This window comes from Botrytis deweyae (genome assembly GCF_014898535.1).
Source record: "Botrytis deweyae strain B1 chromosome Unknown BDEW_041, whole genome shotgun sequence".
NCBI classification, from domain to species: Eukaryota; Fungi; Ascomycota; class Leotiomycetes; order Helotiales; family Sclerotiniaceae; genus Botrytis; species Botrytis deweyae.
In genome coordinates, this window is record NW_024066248.1 from 145156 (window position 1) to 172158 (window position 27003).

The following is a 27003-nucleotide window of genomic DNA, read 5'->3' on the forward strand; positions in this document are numbered from 1 at the left end:
ATAAATATATATCCTGAATATATATTTATTCAATTATTAATAATAGAAATAGTATAAACTTAATATAATTTAATATTAATAATACCTTAATTCTTTTCTCAAAATAAGTCTAATCCTTTACTTGCTTTTTCTAAAAAATAGTCTTAAAATATCTACTCAGCTTTCTTACACTCCCTTTCTAATATATATATAAAATCAAAAGCTTCATTAATATAACATATAATATATATTTTATAATAAAATCCTACTATCACCTATATCTTATCTGATTATAGAATAGTATTCTATTATTTATCAATCCAATCGAGATATTTTAATACAAATTGAAAATAAATTAAACAATTGGTTTCTAAAATAAAAGACTTTCAAAAAATAATATAGTATTTATAATCTATTCTTTTTAACCCATTTCGAATTATAGATTCATCTATTTCAATCTATTCTAATTCAAGAACCACTCTCTAATATAATATTTACCTATATATTTTAAAAAAGCTAATAAATTCGATAATTTAATTAAACTAAAAGATTGATAAAACTAATATCCAGTCAAATCGTTTTTTAGGTATTATATATATAGAGTATATATAAGCTACTTGTCTATAATTTAAATTAATACTATTTTGAAGAAAATACTTTTATATCTTTATAATTTTTCATCTAGTTTTAGAAAGAATATATATTTTAATATATTAATCTCTAATCATTTGATATCGAACTAAAGTTTCCGATATTAATAATATAAAAAGAGACAAAATAGATTTAATAAATGAGAAGATTGATATCAAAGATGATAATGATAATATATAATCAATTATTTTGATAATATCGATATATGAATTTTGATAAATTTCAAGCTTAAATATTATCAATATTAAAAAGATTTTTATAAGGTTTTCAAAAATACTTAAAAGTACTAATTTTATTTAGACTTATTAAAACAATACAAAAAGAAACAATTCAACCTATTAAAACCCCTAAATTCCCCCTTACAGGGGCATATAGGGGAAATTAATGTCTTACACGACTTATACTGACAATCTCCGTACAGATATAAAAGTATCGTCAACTTCACTACTTCCTCAACTCTTCATTCCAAAATTGCCACAGTCTTTCATTTCGTGCCCTTAATCACTAGCAAAATCTTTTCACTCATTTCAATAATCACTCATTTATTCTTCGTCAAACATGTATACCTCGACCATCCTCACTACCGCTCTTGCAGCTGCCGTCCAAGCTGCACCAGCTTTGCTTCGCCGCGACAGCTGGGGAGGTGCACTTTCTCTTGGTCCTACGACCTCTCACATTCTCCATTCCACCACTACTCTCATTCCGGGAACCGCACCTTCCACTCAAAATGGCGAACTTTTCCTCTGGCCAGGTATGTCTAACGGTACTGGCGATCTCATTCAAACTACTCTCGAATCCTGGCCTTCCAACGAATGGTGTGGTGCCACTACGGGGCAATGGTGTGTCCGCGCTTCTCTATTCGGCTGGTTCGGACAACTCGATGGTGTAGGAGCTGCAGTTTCTGGAACCGATCACGTTTTGATTGATTATGGATACAACGCTACCTCTGGCAACTGGACACAAACTGTCACGAATGGAAAAACCGGCGCAGAACTAAGTTATTTCTCTTATCCCTCGGGCCGTATGACGGGATGGGGAACCGGCACAGAATGCGATGACGATTGCACGGGTACAGTTGCCAAGCAACAATATGTCAACACGACTATCACGCTTGCATCTGCGGATCCAAACTTCGGAGCTACTTTGGGAGTTAGTCAGGGAACTACATACACTGGTCTTAAGAGCGAGCAGGGAGGTTTGATCTGGAAGATTGCAGAGATTAACGTTCCTTCTATGTCTTAATTTGTGGAGGACCATACCTATGTAGGAATGGAGGATGTGGAGAAGAAAAGGGGAGGATTAGTAGGAGTTTGATTCTTGTATTTATTTGATGGTAACAAGGCCATCGTGGATCATTGTACATACCTTTTGATTAAAACGGATCCGTGGGACACATCTATCTTTCCCAAAACAACCATTTGGCGAACTTGAGAAAAGCCTTCAACAACCATATCTACACCTTTTGTAGCAGACCCCGGGAAATTTACCCGCCATCTTGATTTTCTCTAGACATGATACTCATCGGGATAGTTTCCCGAGTCTCCATCCATACACTATCTATACCTACCAACTTCAAACCAAAGCGAAGCAACCATGAAGCCGTAAAGCCATAATCTCAGCACTAACAAAGTAACAGCCTGGACAAAGCCCAGATATGAAAAGAACAAAGCGCTACTGGATTTCTGCGTTTTTCGCCAGGCATTTGTAGACATCGTCGGTGGTCAAAAGCATTCGCAGTTGAACCCTACACTGATGTTTCGGCGTGTTGCATTGGCGCAATTGTCATCACGGTGGCGCTTTCTTCAAGAGATATGGGCTGTCGAATAGTATATCTTTCATTACCACCCAAGCAGATATGCTAATGTGCACATAGCGTCAAGTTTCCTGCCATATCAAGAGGAGGATAGGATATACAGTTCAACTTTGGCTAGATCAACAGCGTAAAAATCGCTGTTATCACCATGCATCAGCTATTGCAAGCTCTTGCTGACAATTTTCGACAACTACAAGGTTAGGAAATACGGGATAGACCATCCAGAATGCGACACCGACGATAGTAAACATGGAATTCATAACGAACTCTCAAATGCGATCAACGCATTCTGTAAATCGATTAGTAAATCCAGCACTGCGGTAGATATGCGGCATCTATCATAACTACATGCGGAGAACCAAGCTTGATACTGGAGCATGAGTGAGAGGGATGTCAAAGCGTTCTGAGTGTATGGGAAGATTTACCAAGACGTATCGTACCTACTTAGATCAGTTACTGCGCCTCCAGTTCGTGTACTAGATGCTGAATTTATTCGTCAAGGACCTCCTGTCATTGTTAGAGCCAACTGTTTTGTTTGGCTTTGTCATTTGGATTTGTTACCAAGTTCTCGGATCAAAATTGAATCGCGTAATAAGGAAAGTGATTCAGTTTGATAGTTCTAAGCGAGAGGCGTATCATTTGTTTGGATGTGCTACAGTAGGTATTGAGCATCGGTATTGACAACTACCTAGGTAGCTCCTAGCTTCAGATCATCCCGAATCCGCATCCGCATCTGTATTTGATTACAATTAGCTAACTATCCTCATCCATTCTGTCCCATATCATTCTTACAGTTTATCCGTTAAGCCATACATAACATAATTCGAGATACGACTGGTGATTCTCAACATCTAGCTCTGATTAAAGCTAATATCAATGAAATTCAACATGCTCAGCGATCAATATGTCGATATGGATATCTTCAAGACGCCATCCTGCTTCGGATTGTACTTTGTAATATTGATTTATTCCAAAAGAAGTATGGATTGACCCTACCCTAAATTCTAACAACGAAGGGCAAAATTGGTTGTCGATTTGAAGGTGTGGGTAATAATGACAAAAAAAGAAATTGAGACGATACTAATAATGGTAAGAAAACCAACGACGAAGATTTCAAGAGCAAATATACATCGAAGTGAGACTTATGAAGATGATATCGGTTTGGGGAAGGAAACTAGGATGGTATACACAATCAGAAGAGGGTTGCGAGCTTAACTATCTTTAGGAATTGCTGAAGAGTGTAGTAAATGGACCTCAAAGTACAACCCCTGTTTGGAAGTATCATATATTCAAACCTGTGAAGAATGTTTCTGGTAGTTAGAGGCACTTAAAATGGGTGGACCTGTTGCTCCACAATTCCCATATTTATCGTGTGAACGAACTGCGCTGCAATGATATCACGTAGTTGGAGGCTGAGATATTCACACACGTTCCATCCGACTACGGATGTGATTTCGAGTGTTCCTCCCAAAAACGGGGAAACGGTGAAACGATGAGACATACGTTTTAGGAATTCAGGTTTGGTGACTACTATATGGTGAATATAGGCGTATTTAGGACTCGTTGTATATTATTAAGTATGCATACTGTCAGCGGGCCGATTTATCTAGGTATTTAACGGAGTGTATGCAATTCCGTCGTCTAATCTCTTCTGACCGAAATTGTTGATGAAAACTTCGAGTTTTTTCTATGAAGGTCGATCAAAATGGTTTCTTTTGCCATATCGAGTTGTCTACTCAGGCACACATTCTTTCTCTCGAATTGCTTTCAAAACCTTGCACATCATCTCCTCTAGCTGAATTACAGCATAACAACGCCCACTCCACTGCCCGCATCATGAATTCTATTCAACTTATCCACGCCACCTGCGATATTGTTCGCCTTGTAGTTGTACAAATAATAATGTAACTGACCATCGCCGGCTCCGAATTTCTGCTGTTCTAAGAACAAAGTGTTATCCATAAGCGTCAACGCGTTAAAGACATCGAATTTGTATTTCTTGGCAATAATAAGAGCATCATGAACGAGCTCATTGAGACGTTTGCCGAGATCAGCTCTAGATGCTGCTGGATCAAGAGCAAGGGCTGAGGCATAATAAAATAGATAAGCGGCGCGAACGTTAGTGTGCTTAGGGTTGCCAATGACGGATGATTCGAGACAGTAGAAAGAAAAGAAATCAGTGAGTTTCTTCGTCGTGGGGTCCTAGAGGATATGTTAGTTTGTAATTTAATGAGAACCAAATGCTAGAAAATTACCTCGACGACATAACACCAGATGACTTGTTCGGCAGGGGTCTCAATCTTGTTGAAAAGCCAATGTTCTATCTCCTCCCTAGTGAAAACTGGCGCCATATCAAATTTCGCCAGGTACTTTTTGCAAAGTTCCAAGACACCATCAATGTCTTTGGCTTCCATGGGTCTCAATCCTTTAGTGGATGTGTTGGATGGTAGAGCAAATTTACGAACTTGTCGATCTGGCGTACTTCCCGGAGGCAGTGGACTGAATTTGACCTCGTGTAACTTCTTCCAATCCAACGATCGATGGTAATATCTGCATGTACTGACTGGTTTAGGCAACACCACACCAGCAGTGTATATCGCCTGCCATGTTCCTTCTAGGTTACATCTACGTGTGATCTCTTTGATGAGAACGGGCGCCAATCTCTTCGCTCGAAGCTTCTTGTGGATACAAAGGAAGTTGACCTCAGAGGCCTTAAGGGTCTTGTTTCGCACTCGAAGTGCGACTGGGATAGCTGATATAAAGGCTACTAACTTTCCAGATACAGTAGCTCGAACACCAACGTGCCATTCCTTACTCCAACCTGGTGACATGAGTGCCCTAAATTGTTAGTAAAAGCCGCTCTAAAAAAGTTATCCATGTCTTACCATCTGAGGAATGACTTTGAGTAGTTGAATCGAAACATTGCTTCATCATCTTCAACATAGTGGCCATATAATAAATCAAAAACTTCTTGCAAAGCCTCGTCACTTGTCATATCCATTGTAACCCAATGAAATCCAGCTACCAATGGACCTGGTTCTTTAGGAACTTGTTCGACATCAATAATCTTGAATGGACCCTCTTCAATAATTTCAGAGTTTTCTCCAAACTTGGGAACAGGTTGCGTTTGCCAAAACTTGTATGCGCCCATTTCCTTAACGTTCTTTCCACTCGAGGCCAATCCAGTCATGATATCTTCCAAACTAAGCTTTCGCACAGCTTCTGTAGCTTGCTTCGAAGAAAGCTCGCCATCTACAGCACCAAGTTGTTGTGCGAGTGCAGGATTTAATGCGAGGATATCTTGAATTTGAGATTTGCTAAGACCTGCGACGGCTTTTGAGAGGTCTTCTCTGGTAGGTTTTTCGCTTGGGCCATCCGAGGAAGATCCCACTCCCAGTGCGGCCTTCACCTTCTTTCGCTTTGACTTCTTCTTTTTGCCAGTAGCGGGTGTGCCAGTTGCGCCGGTGGTTGTTTCGTCATTGTCTTCTTCATTTTCGGATTCGACTTGTGCTTGGGTTGCAGAAGTTTCTTCGGGGGTATTTTCAGATGCAATTTCTTTGCCCTTAGGTTCGAGGGGTGTAGAATCTGCCATTTTTTTTGGTTAATGTATAGGGAAAAAATAGGGATGTAATATTGGATAGGAATAGGAATGTAAGGTGTTCTCAAATTTGGAAGTGGGAAGCTTGTTGGGCGGGGCGGGGTTATGACGCTAAAATTTGATTTAAGACAAAAAGCCTGTGGAGTCCAAATTGGGCAATTCAAATGGCCCACTAAGGACGAAAGGGGAAGCGGTGAAGCAATTTTATATTTTACCATATCTACTCGTGCTACTCAGTTCATCTGGGCACACCTATTTACCTAGCAGTATTCATCTACATTACCTACATAGGCACTATATATACCATTACTGTATTATATACCAAATACGTGAAAGAAATAAACTGTTGGGCAGAGTGAGTGTTAAAAGCAATTTATTATAGTGTCATGTTCTCAAAATGAAAAACATTTATTTGTCCTCCTGACTCCTTCTATTTTATACCTGGGAACTTATATATACAGCAAATTTATATACACAAATGGCACTCGAATGGCACTAGAGTGGTACATTGTTCGTACCTTTATCACTAACGGCTTTCTCATCATGGTATTACCCCTCCGTTGTCGAGACCAAATGCTTTAAACTATAGCATCGGGAAGTCAGTAGTGGCCTGCTTTAAATGTGTAAAAGAGCTATGAATCAAATGAGGAGAGTGAATAAAGCGCCCAAACAAAGCCAGACTCTCAAAAGGGGGGTCTTGAGGATATAATGTATCGAATCTGTTCAGAAAGTGAAGAGGGATATCATAAACATTAAAAAGTTGTGGAGCGCAAAAGGAAAAGAACTGATTAAGCTTACAACTGCTAAGGATAGAGGCGCATAGGTGAGAACCGTACTATGAGCTAGAATCCAGTTAGCAAGAACGTAAAATTACCTCCCTGGTCATCTATGTTTACTTACCTCCATGTGCGACTATTTCTTGTCGAATGATCTTATCACTTCCAGTCTTCCAAGTCGAAATGAAAGCACCATCACCCATATCAACGGTATTCCGCGCTTTCATCTTCTCCAACAAGTCCATGGCTATCCCACTTTCCATAGTACCATTTGCAGCAGCAGCAAACAATCCTTGTGAATGATACCATGGAATCTCGTAATCATCTAAAGCATGAATAATAAATAATCGCACCCGCTTACTGATTTTCACAAAATTCGTAAGGCGTGAGGTGGAGGGCCATTTGTCGTTCACATAGCTGATGAAGAGCTTCTGCAGCGCAGGGTATGGACGCAACGGCGACAGCACTGGTATCCAGCCGGCGATGGAGTAGCTGGTCAGTAAGTTTGAAATATCTGTAAACCCGGCGACAAGTACAACACCTGCAAATTCGATTTTTTGCACGGCAAAATGTTCTATGACGCCACAAGCAACTGCTGTTCCTAAACTCTGACCTAGAATCACAATTCGAGATGACGGAATTTTGGCACTGTTCATAGCCCACTCGACTGCCGAGATACCATCTAAGATGAGTCCTTCCTCGGTAGGGAAACCAGTTGAGCGGCCAAATCCACGATAATCAATGGCTAAAATGTGAATATCTGAGGTGCTTCCGTCAGGTATCGCCCGATATGAAGCTGTTCGTTCTCCCTGAGCCACGTTTCCAAATGTCTGTCTTACAATCAGCTGATAGGCTCACATATCAGAAAGAAACCATTCATACCCCGTGAACTTTCATCGTTAGCGCATAGAAGATAGATTATTTGGACAAGACTTACAATTGATAATAAGCCGAGCGTTTGGGTCATCTCTCAATAGTTCGAATCCCTTCCTGTGACTTATATCATTCACGAACCCCGACGGTTGCTTCAATATCTCCGATTCATGCTTAGCATAAAGGCCAAGGGGCATTACATGCCACGCGTAGATAGTCTCCCCATCCACAGTACTGAAATTGAATGGCGTCACCTGATTCTCTATGCTAAAATTCAGCAATGGAGGATATGTATGTGGCCGATACTACTGACTAGCGAAGCCAAACTTTTCTGGCTTATCTATGTCTGTTGCCCAGGCCTGTGGCAGATGTAACTTGTGCACGTACATCACACTTGAAGTATGAGCAAAAGGACATGTGTATTATTGAATTGGAATGTGTCACTTACTGTCTTTGCAGCCATGGATTTGTCAAGGCAAGCAATGCTAAAGCATAAAACGAAATTCCAAGAAAAAGAGTAAGGTATGCTTTCTTGAAGATAGGCGCCAGGGGAGCCATGCTGTGAACGACAAAGTCTTAAGACAGGAAAAGCTAGAGAAAAGAGTCAAGAAGGTCAGACTGGTTTCATGAAGAGAAGTTATCACATAATTTGCCGTAAACATTTTGGGAGAGAATACTGAGTATATATCAACATGTTGCCCCTCAGCCGCGCGCGGATATATCAGTGATAGAAGAAGATTACGAATAGATACCTAGATTTCCATGGAGTGAACTATAAAATCCGATGAAAAACAAGGAATTGATCATGGACCACCGGTATCTATGAATCACGTAGCTTTGGTACTACAGATACCTACCTAGGTAGATATAGATATGTGCTTGTGGGTGTGTCCGGAGTACGGATGATAACATCGATAGAATGGATAGAAAAAAAAGATCTTACAAGATCTTCCTGTGAAGCTTCAATGATCCTTCTTCTTGTCGATGAATTCCTCTTCATTAACTTTCAACTATGATCTTTAAGTAATAGGAATCCCCAAAGTCGTCGTAGTCTAACTGAAGTTGTACTGGCTGCAAAGTGTAGGTTGTAGGATCACTCGGTTGTTTGACTGAAAGAAGAGAAATCCCAAAGTTTGATGTTCCAGGGCGCTGCTTATGATCTGAACGAACCACACCACCACATTCATCACTCTCGCCGCGCTTCACTTTATTTCACTTCACTTCACACTTCACGACTTTACTTATTACTACAACCTCGACTCAACCTTCTTTAATTACTTCTTCCACCACAAAAATTTTGTAAGACGCGTATTCAAATAAATCGATTATTGTAACAAAAAGCTGAACGCTCCAAGATTTCTCTCAAATAAGCAAAAAATCATGGAAAGAAAGAGAAAATTACCTGCGAGGTCTTCTCGTGGAGGAGAGCCTGCGAACAAAAAACGAACTGCTACTCCTCCAGATCGATCAATTTCAGCAACTCCACAACCACCCATTGAAGAAACTCTTCCAAAGAGCATTGTTGCCGGTATGCCTTTGCCTACTGTCGATGAGCCCCAATCCGACAATCTTTCTTCTAAAGATTTTCAAACAATTTCCGAAAGGTAAGTTTTCTACTTGATGCCCAGTTTATTGAAGCTGGTACCAACATTTTTACAGCGGAGTTCTTGCGGAATCACTACAAAGATCACGACAGAAATGGGTCAGCGAAGGTATATTTGAGAAGTATTGGACGAAACCGACAAAGAAGAAGGGTGTTCCTGCAGAACCTCTGAACAATCCGGGAAAGGATACGATGACGAAGCTTGGAACATGCCAAATCACCATCGAACCTCATGTATTCGATGCTACTATGTATGCTATTAAGGAGCCAAAGTCTGCCTTTCAATCTACTCAGCAACAACAAATGTATCGCCCAATCATTCAATATGGCCCTCCGAATGGAGTTATGCCACCTCTTGCTCCCACACAAGCACCAAGTCCAGTACAACAAAAACCAATCCAGACAACACCACCAACAGTACAAACTATGCCTCCAAACCACCCTGCGCCGACCGCCCCAATGATTATGAATCCTCCTCCTCCTGCGCAAGCACCGCCGATGAGTAGCGCTCCAATGAATGGACAACCCCCTGCACAGGGTCCAAACAACCCGAATACCAATTTATCTCAACCGATTAGCACAGTCCAACCAGCCCAGCCAGCCCAGCCAAACAAGAGTACAGATCCTGTTATTCAAATGTTAGCAGAGAGAGCTGCGACCGATCAGCAGTTGAAGGGCTTAATGAGAATCGTGGCAAATGGTGAAGCAACATCTTCTGAACTGAGACAGTTTCAAAATCACATTGATGAGTTGAATGCGATATCAAAGGCACGCCAAAAGTCTGCTGCTCAATCCGCCGCCCAACCACCCATGAATGCCAACTCGCAACCACCACCACCACCGCCGTCTACAACTCAACTTGGTGGACCACCAAATGCACCAGTCGCTAAACCTGTTCCACCACCGGCACCCGCTCCTATTAGCGCACCACCTCAGCAACCTCAGGCTCTTCGATCGAAAGGTCCTGTAGCTCCACCTAAGCCAGATATTTCTGGTGTTGTGTTCGAGTTCAATGGAGGTAACGGTGATCGCTACCTTTTCCCGAAATACAGCATCCTTGACTATCTTCCCGGTGGCCAAGTCATAGCCTCATTCCTCATTGTCCGTAAAGGTAGTAGCAGCGATTCCACTTCGTACGACCCGGAGCTCGATTATTACCAGCCAGTTACCATTCGTCTCTATACCCACCAAGGCAAACAACTCGACTCGTTACAAAAGGTCGTTGCTTCCCCGGACGAAGTCCGTAGATATATGGAGGATATCATGGATAACACGACAAGAGCCGAATATGTTCTATTGGCCATGCGTCTGCCTAAGGACACTGAACCCGAAAAGGAAGGTACACCTACAAATTCTTCAGATCAGCCAGAATCGGACGCCAACAACTCTAATTTACCACTCTGGCAAACTACAAATGGACCACCACCGCCACCAGTAGCAAAGCTACCAAGAAAAATTCTCACGGAAGAGGAAAAATATCAATCTTTCATTAAATCAGTCAGTTCTACTTGAATGTGTCTTTAGAATAGGCAAGATATCTTCATTTGTTTGTATTACTATAATGGGAGGGCGCAATAATACGGGATGAAACGGAAACATGGATGGATTAGGACACTGGAAAATGGTGGGGAAAGATGGAGATACTCAAAAGACATTTTTACAAAATGATGGGAGGCAAACAGGGGGCTGGATGGGATGGCGTATCAAGGCATAGGAAAGCCCATTTACTTATATCTTGGGTAAAAGATATCTTTTCATTCACGGTCTAACTTATATTGATTTAATGCACTGAGGTATGATATTTGAAGGTTGAGGAAATCATTATGAATAGCTGGTGTTAAATGTATTCTAGGTTGAAAGATGATGGGCAGGTGACCAAATTAGGCGACTAAATTAGGGGAGATAATACAACTATGCGGGCTGTGAAGCCCTTCTGTTACCATGGGAGTTCGATGTATGGTTGTCTCCACTCTCCTTCGCTTACCCCAATATGTTAAAAAATCATATGTTTGAGATGTATCATTATGTCCTCGCTTCCCTCATTTATTTCTCTCCTTTGCTTTCTTCACGTCAATCAAACCCTGATTATCCACATCCACTCACGCCTCAATACCTCCCATCTTGCAAGCGCAAAAGCTAAACCGGACAAGAAAAGGACGAACCCGAAAAAGGAAATGAACAGGGAAGAAGCCACTCGGGAGAGTATAATGGAAGCGAGAGGGACACTCAGGAAACATCTATTTTGAGGGCGTCAACTTCTCGTGAACTTAGATGGGAGAGATATCGAAGCGATAGCAAGTTACGAAAGGGAGAGGAAGAGGAAAACATACGCAATGGCGACTCCCACCTGGCTGGCGCCCCACCACCTCGCATACACGTGCGACGGACACAGCGCGGCTATACAAAGAGGGGCTGCGCTCATGACGGCGCCGGAACCGAGGCCGGAGAGAGATGCGTAGAGGTAGAAGAGGATGAGGGATGTGGAGGAGGCGCTAGTGGGGAGAAGAGAAGTAGGAAGGAAGAAAGCGAAGTTTGCCAGGAGCGAAATGAAGATTAGACAGAGGAGGACGGTATTGTGGGGGCCGAGGTGGTCGGAGAGCGGGCCGGAGAGGAGACGTCCGAGGATGGAGCCGCTGGGTCTTGGGGTCAGTTGTGGGTATTTTTCACTTTTGCGGGAGTGGAATGTTGAGGTGATTAGGGGAAGTGAAGAGGTGAGACTAACGCGTTTACAATCGCGACAACGTTGAAAGAAACAGAGGTTGAGAATCCCTGTTGCAATGCGTATGTGGGGAGGAGACCTATGGCCCCTACGAGTACGAATTCGAAGACTTGAACAAGGCATTGTTAGAATAGGAAAAAGACATTAGGGCAGATGCAAATGAAGGTGAGCACTTACGCGCGATACCTGCCATACACCAGAGAAACCTTCTATCGCGTAATAAACTCCAATCTCCCTCGACCTTTTTCTCGTGCCAGAACTTCCACCACGAAGCTTGATTTCTAGTATTGGTCGAAGCCGTACTGACATTACAATCATCATCCTGCCCCCGGTGTCCATACTCATTCCGAATCCCCCTTTCTCGCAACCCCCCACAAGGCAAGAAAGCCAAAAATCCCACTGCAACCAGCACTCCCACACTCCCAGCCACGATTCTCATAGCATCGCCCCAGTCCAAGCTTTCTAGAACAGCTTGAAATACAAATGTAAAGATGATTCCACCGGTCGGATTCCCCACTAACGCAATACCTGTCGCTAGTCCTCTGTAGCCTGTTCCTTCAAAGGTGTTTAACATCGCGTTCGCTACCGTGCAGAGGAGCGCCATTCCTATGGCACTCAGAACCCCATATACCAGGAGAAAATGAAAGAGAGAAGAGCATATGGAGAGGAGGAGCAGGGAGAGAATGTATATGAGAGAGCCTGGGATTAGCAGAGGAAGAGGGCCGTAAGTATCGTATATGGGGCCAAGAGGGAAGAACAGGAGTAATGTGAAGAGAATATTGAGAGCGGGAATGAGGGAGAGAATCGGGAGTGGGGTATTGGGCAGGAGGTGTACAGATAGGTGTGAAAGGAGGATGCCGGTGCTGTTGTAGAAACCCCATGTTGAAAGGGTGAGGGTGAAAGAGGAGATGATTGTTAAGATAGGGTTGAATGAGGGATAGTGAGCTCTACATGAGAGTGTTGGCGATACAACAGTGATACCTTTTTCCGGGTCATTCGTACTTGTTAATGGAGGTTCTGGAGATTTGATGGGTGGATCGATAGCTTCGACAGCGATAATTGGAAAAGATCTGGAGGGTTTCGATACTGCCATTGTCCCAATTCTCCACATTGAATGTCTCTCTGAGCTTTTGATGAAATGTCCCAGAATTCAAACGACTCTTAAAGGTAATTCTGTGAACAAAGTACCACGCGCTAGGATTGTAACATTTCAATCAACAAAACAGAAATAACAGTCACAGGCTGAACACACAATATACAAGTATGCACAATCACAACAAGCCGCGACAACCGCCATCTGTATTCATAATATGCAGTACAACATCGCATACATGTACACTTCATCTGCTGCGCTTGCTTTACTTACTTTTTGCATACCTGCTCTCTTGTATGCACATGAGGAGGCAAAAAGAGTCAAGGGGCAGCATGAAATAGGACAATATCTCCGGGGAGAAAGTGCTTTATGCAAGCACGACATGTGTGCATAGTACGTATGTAAGAAATGCGGCCCAGGAACCAACGCATGCGCCTAGCCTTGCCGGTATGGCATCTGGGCGCCTACCAGGAACGAGAGAAATATGGAGAAGGCGGCCGTTTGCATGCACCGCATTGAACGGAACAACGCGCCGTAAAATTACGGGTTATTTTTTGAAAACGACAATTCGGAAAGAAACTCGATTGTACGGAGTGAAGTTGTTGACTGTTTTTGATACCGAGTTTGCGCTGCCCGAGTGTGGAATTTTTGACAATTCAAAACCACGGCAATTTTGTTCAAAACTTGACAGGGCCGAGCTTGAGGTTGCGATTGATGGTTGGATGAAGCCTGCATCAAGATAGTATGCAATAAAGTTTTAATAAAGTCAATACTCGTTCTCTAGACCGCTCTTTGCCACCTCTTTCCTTTTGGCAGTTAACAGAAAGTAGGGCGTTGTCCGCACCTTGTGAGGATCAAACGATTGGTTATAAAGTACAACTTTCTGATATTAGAACTTTGTTTGTATGTTAAACGTGACATTCTTGAAAGTTGTGGTGGACGAGTGGACATCACCTCAATGTAAAATACCACCCAATGGTCCAAGTAAGTATGCATCACCCTAACAAATCTGCGCTATGGAGACTCTCAAATATCAAACCAAATCCTTCAATCACGTACTTGGACCCAAATTTAAGCAATACCTCACGTTTACTCCCCAAAGAAATTTCGAGGATCGAGAGCCTTTACATCCACACCTTCGAGCTCATCTCTCATCACCATTCCAGCAAGAATCTTTCCAGTTCCTTGGGAATTTTGCACTCCCCACTCATCGTGTCCAGTCGCTATCCATAGTCCTGTTACACCTGGAACACCCCCCACGATTGGGCCTACCGCTTCTCCCTCTGCATGTTTTTGAATTTGGGGCCTGAAGCATGCTTGGCCCAGCACGAATTCACCATTTTCAATTTCTGGGGAAATTGTCGACGCAGCGTTTCTTATACTCGCAATCATATTTGGGTCCACTAGGACTTTGTTTGTACTTTCTGGTAGTTGTGGATAATCGCTAGGGCCACACATATAAACAATCTCTTCGGGGTCAAATGGCGGGCCGGGACGAGGGTAAATTTCTATGTTGTCTATGATGGTTTCCTTGTCATTCCATTGCATGGAGTGATTCTCCTTATACTCTGGGGATTCTTTCGAGATTGGCGGGTCAAAAATTGGGAATAAAACGTAAGGACTTAATGATTTTGAAGGTTTCATCAAGATACTATAACTCCTAACGCCATATACTGGAATACGAGGAAGCAATTTAGGTGACCAGGGACCAGCTGCAATGATTGTATCAGTTGCATGGATTTGCATCTTAGTTCCATGTTCACTATACTCGACGGAATGGACTGCTTCTCTGTTCGAAGAATAATTAATCGATGTAGCGGGTGCTATGATGACCTTCAGACCTTTAGCCTGTGCGAGGTTTAAGAGATAGTTGGTGAGGGACTTTGGATGAAGTTGAGCAGTATCGTCTGGTTTGCCAATCTCGGAGAATGCTTTGATGCCAGACCTATTAATCCACTTCAATGTTCCAAAGCGATCGATACTTTCAATCGCCGAAGTATTGTTTCGAGTATCAAAGGCCATATCAGCACAGTGAACACGACGATAACCCCAACATAAACTTCCCTTATACATTTCAGCGAGCTCCATGTGCAATTTGAAACTAAGGGGGGCGAGACAAGAGGGTGTTGCCCATGATGCTAATAAGCCTGGTTGGATTTAGAACATAGTTCAGAATATGATCCAAGTTCCCGGGGACCATTGCACTTTCGTGCGTGGAGTTCAAATCCTGTACCACTAACTTCCAGCTTTCCCAGAGGATCCCCCGGCTATTTCTGTAGCTTCTAGAATTGTAATGATATGAATAGAGGGATCATACAGCCGGTGTTGAGTTAGCCAGTAAGCTGTAGAAACACCAATGATACCACCACCTAATTCACGTTAGGAAGAGACCTAAGAAAGACCAGCTGAAAGTACCTATAATAACAATGTTTTTGGCATCTTGTCCAATGTCACCCATCTTGATAATCTGAAAGAATGGTTGTGAAGGGATTCCAAGTTCTTGCCAAGACAGCGAAGAAGTTTTCAAGGAATGTGTCTTTTGGAAGTCAGAAGTTGATGGGGGGATCTTGTATAACATAATATATCTTATATATTAGCTAACAACTTTGAATGAATGGTACCAAGATCCTCGAATGGATCAATCTCCATACAATCAATACTCGTCGTATCATTCCAAGCCAAACAAAGCAGGTGACTTGAAGGCATTCCCTGTACTTGCAGAATGAGGTTCAACGTATGATTCGACAATGAATCAAATTTGAAACTCTCTGCTACTGCCCGCATCGAATTTCCATGGCTTGGGTGGTACAATGGAGTAATACCTTCCTTTTCAAACAGAAGCTGCGTCTTATTACAAGTGAAGGGTTCTGTTCTGTCAAGTAAAACCCCAAGGCGGTCAAATCAATGGCAGAATTGTCGCACTACGCATGCGCGATGAACAAAGTAAATTGCACACTAATTAAGCAAAACCTTATATTCAATGTTTTAATCCAAATTTGATAATCAAATGCGTTCAATGTTCCAATTCGAATCCAACAATTGAATCCTTTTCATGTTCCAAGTTAGATTAGAGATTCGAATACGTTTGATGTTCCAAGTCACTTGAGATATTCAAATACATCTCTGACAAAACCATTCTGGTGTGGTTTACGTTGTCCACATGGAGCCTACCGTCACTGTTTTGCTCTTTACACCTCCTCACTATGGCTTTAGTTATGTCAATATCGAGACAGAAGCATATTGAAGTTAAAGTTACTGTAGCACCACATGCAGACTGACAAGAGACTGCTATTGACAGTACCCTGGGCTACCCCTAAAGAAAGGGCAATTTCCATCCATCTCCAGTCCAACAATTCGAAAGTTCGATATTGCTAGGAGTTCGCGAGCAAAGAAAGGCAGTCGATGATGTCAAATTTGGTGCTGTGACAATCTTAGTGATCTTAATTCCTTTGGCGCAATAGTATCGCGCATGGATATCTCGTCCTTTGAGATGCTACCCAAAAGCGACAGTATCTGAACGGCCAGGTCTCACGTTTTCGCAGGAAACATTTAGTCTCAAACGAAAAAGGCGGCGCCACATTCTCAACTTTTTAAGACACTCTAAACTTGCCAAGAGAACGTTGAGATTTTGGTGTGTTCACATATGGTCGATCTAAATCGCATTATATATTTCATTTCGTTTTCAGCACTTAGGTCACCTGCATTTCCTATCAACGTCGACGCAAACACTTTTGAATAGATTTCTTTATTTGATTTTCTTTATTTTTTGTTCAAAATCTCCTCGCAAAAAATTCCCCGTGGGATCTCGAGCACCTTCTTCTAAGCACATATACCTTCAAACACAATGGCAGAGAAAATTATACAACTAGAGCCGACGATGGAACAACAACCACTTGCTATTCCGCAAGACCAACAGCCTCAGGAGCAACAGCCGCCACAATCGAGCTATTCTAGCCCTGACGTCGTTGAGCAGTCAGAATGGTCAAATAGTGTCTGGAATTGCTTCTCTCCAAGCTCACTTTGTACTTAACCCCCCATCCCGCACTTTTGACTGTTCCAACCAAACTAATGCTCTCGAATCTCCAGGTCTCAAAGCGTTCTTCTGTCCATGTTTTGTTTATGGCAAGACTCAATATCGGATGAACAAAGATCCCAATCTCACGGGATATTCACGATTTAATAATGACGTATGTCGTTATATGACAAATGGTTAGTTTCATACAAGCTGACTTCTGATAGTGTTTTATATGGGCGGGGGCTCAATGGTGCGGTCTAGGAGCCATATTCACCATTCTTCAACGTCGCCAGATTCGAACAGAATATGGGATTGGAAAAGCAGGAGAGGGAGAGATTAAGGACATAGCTTTGAGTTGGTGTTGTCATTGTTGTGTTCTGATGCAACAGGAGAAGGAAGTCATTATGAGAAACCAGGGTAGTGATGTTTTTTCACAGGGTTATCAGAGGACGGAACCAATGGCGATGGCACAAACCGATTGATGATAGAGGGGCTCTGGCAGGACGGCAAAATTGGGATACCAAATCATTCAAATGAAATCATGCATTGAAAACACTTATAATCTAACACCTTATAATAATTTCAATTTCAATTTCAATCCAAAAAATGTATGATATGGTGCACATAAATATGGATAGATCTAACTCTTGTAAGTCATTTCTTAACCTTTGACTCAAAATAATGAATTTCTAATTTGACATCGACTGTTGAAAAAGTACCTATTTTCGATGGCCCATATTTTTCGTCCTGCTGGAGACTGGCAGTCGAAGTTTGGATGGTGAAAAGGGTGACTCGGTCAGATTGTGATACTTGAAATAGAAACACATATTAAGGAGCACGATGATACCCATCCGATTCTGTTACTGCTTCTCTCAATATCGAGTGTAAATTTGATAATCCGCAATCACTAGCACGCTTCTCTTCTTGGTATCAATTCCCCTCCCAGACTACAATCCTAAACGCCCTAACATCAATCCACACCCATCCCCTCCCTAGCAATCCTTCCAACCTCCTCACTCAAACTCCCCTCTTCCTCTTACCTTTCCCGGCCTCCACCTCTTTACCTTCTACCCCATCCCCTATCCTCTCAATCCTCTTACTCAAAATAACATAATCACTCTCCAACACCTTCCCCCCCTTCAATTTCTTCGGCTCCGGACTATACTCATCCTTCTCATATCCAAGCTTCCTATAGAAATTCAACGCCGCTTCATTAGCCGTGTAACATGTTAACATTGTTTTTTCGACACCGGGAATGGCGCGCGCAATGTTGGTAAGGAGAGACATTAAATGGGCGCCCAGGCCTGTGCTGTGAGGGTGTTAGTATCTTACTGAATAGGAACATGATAGAGAGGATGTAAGTATCAGAAAGAGTGAGACGAACCCGCGTAATTCATCCACTAAATGTATCTCATAAAGATAAACCACTTTGATGCCATCTTCAAACGTAGGCATAAAACTCATGAATCCCTTGATCTCTCCTTCGCCTTCGCCTTCGCCTTCTCCTTCTCCTTCCTCTCCACATTCTTCCACGGTTATCTCCTCTTCAACTTCCTTAGAATCTTCATGATTTCCCTCTCCCTCTCCATTCCCACCCTCACCCTCATCCTCATCATCCTCCCACCCTCCCTCTCCCTCTCCCCCACAAATCCCAGCACCCACCTCCCTCACAACCAAATACCTCAAATCCCACAACTCCATTTCCTTCCTCTTCCTCCTCCCATTCCACCCGCCTCTACTCTCCCTATAATGCTTCCCGGACGTCTTCTCAACCAACTCCAAACAAGCCGTTAAATCTTCCCGACGTAGCGTACTAGGTTTATACAAACCTAGTTTATAAGATTTCACCGCTTCATCTTCAGATTTAGGTGACGTATTATAGAGGGCATATGAAGATCTAGCAGCTGTCAAAATAATAAAACCTAATAGGCGAAATAATTAAGAAAGGAGAAAATATACCGAGGAGGCATGTAATCACGTTCAAAATCCTCGAGAGGTTTCGCGCACGCGATTGTGATGGAATCCTGGGTAGACATTTTTGCTCTTTTTAAACATCCGTAAATTGAAATCTGTGATATATTATCTATGATCAAGAATCAAAACCCCATTGCAACAGAATTTCTTCAAGTGATAAACTCGTTTCTTATTCGAGTTCACCATCCAGCAAACGCGTCTAGAAGTTCTAGACAATCTGCCCCGCGACGCGAAATCCCGCCCCGCCCCACCATCCACCCATCCATCCATCTTCATCTAATGATCGAGGTCATTCTTTCTTTCCACAAATTTATATCTCAACCCCTCCAATTCCCTCCAATTCCTCATCATATACCCAAACCCTAGTATATCAACACAAAATGCACACTCCCCCATTACGAACCTATATTCGTCTCAGCAACATCACGCGCACAATTCGTTCCCATTCATCCGCCAAACCCCGGCGGCCATCGAGTAAACTCGGTCCTACCGTGTCACTGGATCATGTATGTCCCATTCTCTACCTGGATAGGTGAACAAGAGGAGAGTTTAATAAAGAGATAGTTTCTCCAGAGATCCAAGGCTCTTTCACTCTATAGACGGATTCTCCGGGATTGTCGACGGATTCCCGATGTGGGGTCTCGGGACGAGACGAGGAGGTTTGTGAGGGATGATTTTGAGAGGAATAGGGGAGTGACGGATCTGGTGGGTTTAGTTTCTTCTTGTTTGGTTGGGAGAGGCGTTGAGTCAGTCTCGAGATTGGGAAAATTGGAAGAGTACAGTTCGATGTGAAGTGGCAATGAAAGCTAACAAATGCATGGGGGTGCAGAGCCAAATCAAGTATTTAATTGGTACAGGTAAAACGCAGTGGGAAGGGATGGAAAGGTATATTACTGGCATATGATGTATTATCTGGATTGTAGGAAAGTGATTTATGGTGGGAAAAAGGTTGTATATATACATGCATTGGTATGGAGTAGCTATGGAGTACGGGGTACTGGAAAATAATCATTGAGGTTTTTAGATGGCGTGGGCAAACTTCTATTGTGGGCGTAAAGAGCATGTAAATCCTCACAAGGCCCTGTATATTCATTTGCCTGGCTTGTGGATTTTATCTGTTTGTATTCTTTTCTGATCATGTATGTGCGGAGGTGATTCTTTGCACTGCCAACATATCGCTATTTCCCCCAACGCCATACCCACTGTCTAGTGCGTACTCTTTATACAGAGTGATACACATATCGTACATCTCACTCCTCGTGGCTCTTTCGTCAGAAGCTCAAAATCCTCATGGTTGTGCGCAACCCGCAATTCCGCAAAGTATTCGATTGAAGTTTCTCGTTCTCTGCTCTCCAACCTGGTATTTCGCATCCCGTATGGATTCAATCATCTATTTTCCTTGCCTCTGCTTGTGCTTAGGATTCAAGGAACAAATGATATAAACATGTCCTTTCCCTGATTTTCCACCCTTTCTTCTGACGCTCTGTAGTGTTACCATGTTAGCATTCACACATCTGGTCCCTCACAGTCGGAAATCTTGAAAAACATCCCCCAAGCAATTTCTTCGCTGTCGTATTGAATTCCACCACTCCCAATCCCCGCACAAATCCCAAGCCTCTTCTCCCAGAAATAAACACAAAACATACCTTGCACCCCTCACACAACTTCTTCACCGAACTCCTAACCTTCATGCCCCTGACTTGTTCTGCCCCCTTTCCACTCGCGCCCAAACTCGCACTCTCCTTCACCCTCTCCATCAAAGCCAATGTTGGTCTCTTCGCCATCTGCATCGAAGCAAAACATCTTGCGCCAGCCAATTGTGTACTTTGAACTCGCGCAAAAGCCGGGAAAACCATGCGCGCTGTGCGAAGAAACATTGTCGAGGGTATCATCTTGTTGATTCTGGGGTGGATTTGATATATCGAGAGGTATCCGCTGACCAAATTGCTTGTTATTGCGTTCTGGAGTGGAGTGGACTGATATCGCAATGGAGGGACTGAGGATTTTGGAATGACGCTAGTGCACGGCCGTTTTCCATGGATATTACTCCCGGTGAGCTTACTCTCTTCTAGAGGTAAGAATTGATCGAGTTGAACCGAAAAGCATGTTTACAAATAATTTCTCAAAGCAATTTCAAACATTTTAAAGTCAAACTTCTTGAACATTCGAAAGTGTGAAATTAGTACTAAGCAAGAATCAGCATTTAAACAGAACGTTCCGAGTCTCGGCGAGCAAAATTATTTAGTTGTCTGTCTATTCGACTAATGTACACCAGACGACAACTACAAAAATTTCCCAAACCACTCCACCAAAACCCCATAAGCCCTCTCATATTCCCTCCTCTTCACCTCATCCTCCAGATCGGCCCTCGCACTCAAAAATCCATGTACCTGATCCTTAAACGTCTCAACATGTTTCTCCACCTTCAACTCTTTCTCATAAGCATCCATATCTTTCCTTTCCTCCTCCGACGCTAACACCACGTGAGGAATCGTAATCTTCCCCGCGTCTTCTACATCCATCATACCGGGATGCAGCTGAGCTGATACTTTCCATGGACTTTCTGGACCGGATGTGATGGCGATGACTTTCCCGCCCCAGCAGTACTATATCATCAAGTCAGTTCTTGATTGTATCAGGAAAATACTGAGATGACATCAAAAGAAGAAACATACCCCCACAGCACCCCAACTTTTCTCTCCATATTTCTCTTCAATATTCCTCAAGATACTCGGAATTCTCTCAATTGCAATATTTGGTTTCCTCGGAGCAAACCAATCCATGAGTGATTTCATTTGTTCGTCAGTCACAGGCGGATACCTAAAACCCCCATGAACATTTCTATTCCCACAATGGCAAACACCAAAGCCCACTCACCACTCAATCTTCGCTGGTTCTCCTTCAAAGAAATCCGGCATGAAGACTTGATATCCCTCGCCCGATCCTTGAGCTAGGATATCTGCTCCTTGAATGGTTTGTGGATAGTATCCAAAGATATCGTAGATGACCAGTATGGCTTTCTTCGCAGATGGCGACCCAGAAACATCTTGGGGTTTATCAATAGCTGCAGTGTATCCCTGTTGAATCGGAGCGATACTCACAAGTTTTCAGACCGCCAATAGTTTCGTAGGTACCTTTAGGAGTGTATCCTTTTGAAACGACCGGTGGGATGTTGCAGCATCCGGCGCTGTGGCCGTCGATCGATTGCATGGTTATTTAACGAATGAGAATGGAAGAAGCTAGATTGTATTTTTTGGAAAATGCCATCTACAGCCTTATATTTATAAGTTACTCGCGATTGGAATCACGGGACAGCTCGTACGTACAACATTGTTGAGGTGGAGTTCGCTGACATGAAGATATTGACGTGGTGAGTAAGACTGAAGTGTGATGGACAAAGGTGGGGTGGAACCACGAAACCATTCCCTTTTTCCAGACGAATTGTGGTTACAGTTCACGTTGCTGTTGAGGAAATACAATAGCGAAAACCAAAGAAGAAAGAAGATCGAGACGGAAGACAGCAAGATCATACTCAGCAGAGCGATCGGAGGATGGATAAATGATAGATATTACAAAAATCTATATCTCTCTTGATAACGAGCTACATAGTTTCAAATACAGAGATATCGAATATAAATCATCCTCCCCTTTTCTCATGCTACTCCAACAACATACCTACTATATACAAAGTCCAGCTTTCGCATCAACACAATCTAAACAAGGGTATCCACCAATCTTAACTGGAATAACAATACTTTGTGAAACAAGCTGTACAAGCGCTTGGAAGGGTCTGTCCAGTCTTCTCCATAAACGCACAACCTAAACAAGTAGGCCATTCAGCATCATTGCCCTGAGTTGCAACTTCCACACCATTTGCAATGATTCCCGAGGAAGTGGCCGCTGGATAGATCAATTGGGCAGTCGAGACATTGCTAGCAAATGTGTATGGTGCATTTGGGAGGTAGACGATTGTTATTTTGCTTGTATCGCCGCATCCAAAAAATGTAGCTCGCTTATTGTAGCCCTTGGCGACAAAAGTCTCGACGGAAGGAATGACTGGCATGCGCGTGAGACCGGCTGACAGAGATTGTACGTACGTGGTAAGAATTTCGGATCCGTTGGGCCAGTTGGTTGCATCGTCTGCACTGTTATCATTCACGATAATAGCAGATATGTTTCTGTCCGGCTGCAGGAACGGGAAGATGGGGTTGTTTTGCAGGGCTTCTCCACCATCGACCAAGCTTAATGTGTCCTGGGCCGGAACATTGTTTGCAGAGTTAACCACGCCTGTGGATGAGTCGTATTCGTAGAAAGGATTTTTATAGATAGCATATAAATCTTCGGTGGTTACCTCGTGCACGCCGTCAAGAAATGCAGAGATACCTTCAAATGCATTTGAAGAACCATTGACGGGTGCTGGAACGCTGAGACACGCCTCGTTGAACAGACTGCTTGAGGTTCCTAGGATATAGCCCAAGTTGTCGTAATTCGTGGTACATTTCCCAGATGGCACACCATTTTTCAGAGTAGTGCCAAGATATTCAGTTGGCGTGAAAGCAGACACGTCGGCATCCCAGGAACCAAATTCATATGGAGAGAACTCATACATTGTAGCATTAGGACCGGGCGTGCATTGGCCTAGCCATGTCTTCACTCCCCTACTGGTAATGATTGGAAATGGCACTGCATGTGAAGTAAAATTGGAAAGTGTGGCGACCGATGAGAAAGTGGTTGATTCACCATCATTTGCGAGCAATTGATAGCTCAAAAGTCTCCCCCATGGATCAGTGAGAGTAGTGTGGAAGCCTGCTGCATCTTTTTCAAGAAGTTCTCCAACGATTTTGGCGTAAGCTACGACGAATAGTAATCCATCAGGGTCGAAGAGTGATTCTTGAAACGCCTTTTCCCAGAGATTATCTCGCAACCACGAGACTGTTGGATAGTTGTTTCCGGCAAGAGATGAAAGGAACCATGATCCACCCGAAAGACCTGCTTGGTATGTGATAGCTTGGTAGAGACCGCTTGTGGAAACATCACTGTCCCGTGCATCAAGACCTTGAACTACACCGGCGCTCTTTTGGAATAGTTAGTATTGGACTGCTTGAAAAAGATGGCCTAGGAGATATTTCGACGACGCATGGAACGCCGCAGTTCTAAAGAATGTCTTTTCATGAAAACTACTGACCGACAGGAGAGATCGGTAGCCCCCACCACTGTGGGTAAGCGCGATCTGAATAATATTAGTTACCGAAGAAATGAGCCCGAGACAGATATACATACCGTTGGCAAATCATCGGTACCAAATCCCGAGTTTGTTTTCTCCAGCCACTATACATAGAATCAGTCAAAGTTTAATTTCGAGCCAAGAGAAAGAAATAGGGACTCGTAATCTCCTCTCGCCTAAAACATGGCAAGTGGAACCAGGTCTAGGCTTAGGTAAATCAAAAAGATAATGATATTCCGTACCGTTTTCAAAGCGACATCCGCAATAGCTTTTCTCGATACTCTGTAGGATTCCTCATTGTCTGAAAGACCTTTTGCAGGTCTGACAAGTGATACCCCTGAAGGGCATGTCACAGAGGTGGGCGCGTAAGAAGCGCTAACTACGCTACTCCCCGTCAAGAATCCAAGTAGCGAGGATATTGACCAAACCATTGTTGCTTTGAGATCCTAAATCCAAAGTTGGTTTTGAAAAAGTAACTTGAGATATTGGAACTCAGAAAGGTGAACTCGGAGTGCAATAAAGAACGAAAGGAGAAAAGAAAAGCCTCCTTGAATCACCGAATCCAAATAGGATATGATGTGAATAGCAATCAGCAATCGATCGACTGCATGAAGATTGGCTGATATTCAGAAGGGAGGCGTGCTTATTTGTACCTGAACGATCGACCTAGCTTTTGATGATAGATAGACATACTCTATATATGGCCCGGTTTAATAAAGTTGAGGGAAGGGAGGGTTTAGTGCAACATCTGGTCTGTTCATGAGTGGATGTACAAAAATCCAAATTTGGGTCTTCCAAACGGTCACTAGAATACCTTTCAGGTCCATAAGTCTCGGTGTAGATAGGATCGGCGGCAGGCTGGTGGGTTAGATAGCAAACGCCCCAGTAAATCGAGGTTACCATCACACATTTTTGACGCAGTGACATTTGGACTATATGAATGGTCAATTCGAAATTGACCAGGGGCAATCACGACGTTGTGCGAACGTGGACTTTGTAGCCAGTAAGGAATCACACGTGTGTGAAAGTGCTCTAGCAAAAGCGAAAAGCTCGTGAGTCCGGAGGACTTTTGCGCGTAAGGTGACCTGGGTATGAATTCAAAATCCCAATTAGGAAGCTCGACATACTTCCCTATACGTTTTGGGATACATATCCGATGGTTGAAGAAAATTGATGTGGATGAATTCCAAAGTAGGCTGGCTGCTTGCTGTCGGCACTGTAACAACCTAGAAGTTAGAGGACAACCGCAACCGATCAGACGGATTCTAATTCGACGCGAGTAACGCGACAGTACAATTCCGTACGGATCGATTACTCCACGGCTAGCTCCATCGCTTGAATGATTCAAACGTAACGGATGTGGTGCAGTCCGATCATTTTGAGTTTACATGTGAAGTAGGACTAGGTAGCTAGAGTATGACTAGAGATTCGAGAAGCCTTCAAGAGTCAAATAAAATTCTAGAAAGTCCCTCGGCATTTATGTTGTAATCGTGCATATTGTCATTTGTAACACGTGCGTCTAAGTACTACTAGGTGCCCAGGTGCCTGAGCTCGAGCTGAGTACTACTCCGTATACGAAGTACTTTTGCCGAGAAAATAATCAAAGTTGCGACTCTGCGAGCCACTTTGCTGCGTGATCTCGTGATTGCGTACAGGGGAGGCCACAAGATCGAGTCGGGGTACGGGGATGCCGGTATCTGTTCAGCTGGGTCTGGAAAGTCTCCGAAGAAATACCAAAGATCAACATAAATACAACATTACAGCCAGCCAGAACTTGGCATCTGTGTTCCCTCACAGAAGTGTCTGTGTACTCGTGAAACTATGGAAAGAAATAGAAATTCACTCATTACGATACTCGTCGCTTGCTGTAGAACCATCTCCTTCAACATTCCCTCGGTCCATTGGTGGAAACAATGGTAAGCTAAAGAGGACGACAATTGGTACCTATACACCGTACGAAGACTGTAGTGCCGGTATCCCCCCATCCATGAACGTGGGATTGGCCCCTGGCTTGATGTAACCTTTCTTCTTTTTGAGGATGTTAAATCCGAAAACTTGACCAGCTTGCAAAGTCGCAGTGCAGAGAAATGTGCCTTCAATCTGGCTCTTGCAGAAATGGGCCTGACATATCAGCGTGCATAGATTTGTTGATACTAGTAGCATATTCCAATCAGGCCGAACCTTGTTTATGAACGAGATCACGAGATCAAATAATTTTTGGAAGGTAGTGTAGTTACTGAGGCCGATTTGAATCATTTGACATAAACCCTAAAAATAGATTTTTGCTTAATAAAAAAAGAAATTTTAGAATCTATATAGTGTGTTTATAGAAATCTTATAAAAAAAGATTGAATTCAACCTTATTGAAGACTTTTTATATAATAAATTATATTATTCAATAATCTTTAGGATTAGCTTTATTTATTTATTTTTAAAATTCATTTCAAAATTTTCTATAAGAAATATATTAATATTTAAAATCTATTTTCAAATAGTTTTCCTTATAATATATAAACTATTTCATAATAAGCGAATCAAGTTTAATAAGAATTCCTTATTTTAAACTCAAGCTCGAGCTTATCTTACTTGAACTATATAATCTCGATAACTAATAAAAGCTTATCTCGCTTAAACTATATGACTAATACAACTTCCAATTAATATATATAATATTAATATAAGTAT

The 27003-nt window shown here is 42.7% G+C and overlaps 12 protein-coding genes across 12 annotated transcripts; 4 read left to right on the forward strand and 8 right to left on the reverse strand.

The window, feature by feature from the left end:
- Positions 1-1188: 1188 nt before the first annotated feature.
- On the forward strand, positions 1189-1872 carry EAE98_010860 (uncharacterized protein; the record flags this gene model as incomplete). Its single annotated transcript, XM_038958482.1, has 1 exon — positions 1189-1872. The coding sequence occupies one exon, from the start codon at positions 1189-1191 to the stop codon at positions 1870-1872; it is 684 nt and encodes a 227-aa protein (XP_038805142.1).
- Positions 1873-4243: 2371 nt separating this feature from the next.
- Positions 4244-6035, reverse strand: EAE98_010861 (uncharacterized protein; the record flags this gene model as incomplete). Its single annotated transcript, XM_038958483.1, has 3 exons — positions 4244-4645; positions 4699-5281; positions 5329-6035. 3 exons carry the CDS (start codon positions 6033-6035, stop codon positions 4244-4246), a joined length of 1692 nt encoding a protein of 563 aa, XP_038805143.1.
- A 392-nt stretch (positions 6036-6427) lies between these two features.
- Positions 6428-8652, reverse strand: EAE98_010862 (uncharacterized protein). The gene is made up of 8 exons (XM_038958484.1): positions 8443-8652; positions 8139-8281; positions 8004-8083; positions 7755-7952; positions 7700-7707; positions 6942-7647; positions 6840-6883; positions 6428-6624 (listed from the first exon to the last, which is right to left on the reverse strand). Exons 2-8 carry the CDS (start codon positions 8246-8248, stop codon positions 6583-6585), a joined length of 1188 nt encoding a protein of 395 aa, XP_038805144.1. The 5' UTR covers positions 8249-8281; positions 8443-8652; the 3' UTR covers positions 6428-6582.
- Positions 8653-9070: 418 nt separating this feature from the next.
- On the forward strand, positions 9071-10805 carry EAE98_010863 (uncharacterized protein; the record flags this gene model as incomplete). The annotated part of the gene is made up of 2 exons (XM_038958485.1): positions 9071-9294; positions 9350-10805. The coding sequence occupies 2 exons, from the start codon at positions 9071-9073 to the stop codon at positions 10803-10805; spliced, it is 1680 nt and encodes a 559-aa protein (XP_038805145.1).
- A 562-nt stretch (positions 10806-11367) lies between these two features.
- On the reverse strand, positions 11368-13105 carry EAE98_010864 (uncharacterized protein; the record flags this gene model as incomplete). The annotated part of the gene is made up of 4 exons (XM_038958486.1): positions 11368-11530; positions 11624-11926; positions 12016-12121; positions 12190-13105. 4 exons carry the CDS (start codon positions 13103-13105, stop codon positions 11368-11370), a joined length of 1488 nt encoding a protein of 495 aa, XP_038805146.1.
- A 1089-nt stretch (positions 13106-14194) lies between these two features.
- Positions 14195-15563, reverse strand: EAE98_010865 (uncharacterized protein; the record flags this gene model as incomplete). Its single annotated transcript, XM_038958487.1, has 3 exons — positions 14195-15252; positions 15346-15474; positions 15521-15563. 3 exons carry the CDS (start codon positions 15561-15563, stop codon positions 14195-14197), a joined length of 1230 nt encoding a protein of 409 aa, XP_038805147.1.
- A 962-nt stretch (positions 15564-16525) lies between these two features.
- EAE98_010866 (uncharacterized protein) lies at positions 16526-17630 on the forward strand. Its single transcript, XM_038958488.1, has 3 exons — positions 16526-17127; positions 17192-17292; positions 17345-17630. Exons 1-3 carry the CDS (start codon positions 16950-16952, stop codon positions 17600-17602), a joined length of 537 nt encoding a protein of 178 aa, XP_038805148.1. The 5' UTR covers positions 16526-16949; the 3' UTR covers positions 17603-17630.
- Positions 17631-17953: 323 nt separating this feature from the next.
- Positions 17954-19290, reverse strand: EAE98_010867 (uncharacterized protein). Its single transcript, XM_038958489.1, has 3 exons — positions 19080-19290; positions 18505-19017; positions 17954-18429 (listed from the first exon to the last, which is right to left on the reverse strand). Exons 1-3 carry the CDS (start codon positions 19154-19156, stop codon positions 18138-18140), a joined length of 882 nt encoding a protein of 293 aa, XP_038805149.1. The 5' UTR covers positions 19157-19290; the 3' UTR covers positions 17954-18137.
- A 184-nt stretch (positions 19291-19474) lies between these two features.
- EAE98_010868 (uncharacterized protein) lies at positions 19475-19886 on the forward strand (the record flags this gene model as incomplete). The annotated part of the gene is made up of 2 exons (XM_038958490.1): positions 19475-19600; positions 19659-19886. 2 exons carry the CDS (start codon positions 19475-19477, stop codon positions 19884-19886), a joined length of 354 nt encoding a protein of 117 aa, XP_038805150.1.
- A 598-nt stretch (positions 19887-20484) lies between these two features.
- On the reverse strand, positions 20485-20986 carry EAE98_010869 (uncharacterized protein; the record flags this gene model as incomplete). The annotated part of the gene is made up of 2 exons (XM_038958491.1): positions 20485-20577; positions 20741-20986. 2 exons carry the CDS (start codon positions 20984-20986, stop codon positions 20485-20487), a joined length of 339 nt encoding a protein of 112 aa, XP_038805151.1.
- Positions 20987-21376: 390 nt separating this feature from the next.
- On the reverse strand, positions 21377-22304 carry EAE98_010870 (uncharacterized protein; the record flags this gene model as incomplete). Its single annotated transcript, XM_038958492.1, has 4 exons — positions 21377-21700; positions 21770-21914; positions 21972-22140; positions 22196-22304. The coding sequence occupies 4 exons, from the start codon at positions 22302-22304 to the stop codon at positions 21377-21379; spliced, it is 747 nt and encodes a 248-aa protein (XP_038805152.1).
- A 526-nt stretch (positions 22305-22830) lies between these two features.
- Positions 22831-24749, reverse strand: EAE98_010871 (uncharacterized protein; the record flags this gene model as incomplete). The annotated part of the gene is made up of 4 exons (XM_038958493.1): positions 22831-24168; positions 24280-24324; positions 24375-24422; positions 24561-24749. 4 exons carry the CDS (start codon positions 24747-24749, stop codon positions 22831-22833), a joined length of 1620 nt encoding a protein of 539 aa, XP_038805153.1.
- Positions 24750-27003: the final 2254 nt, after the last annotated feature.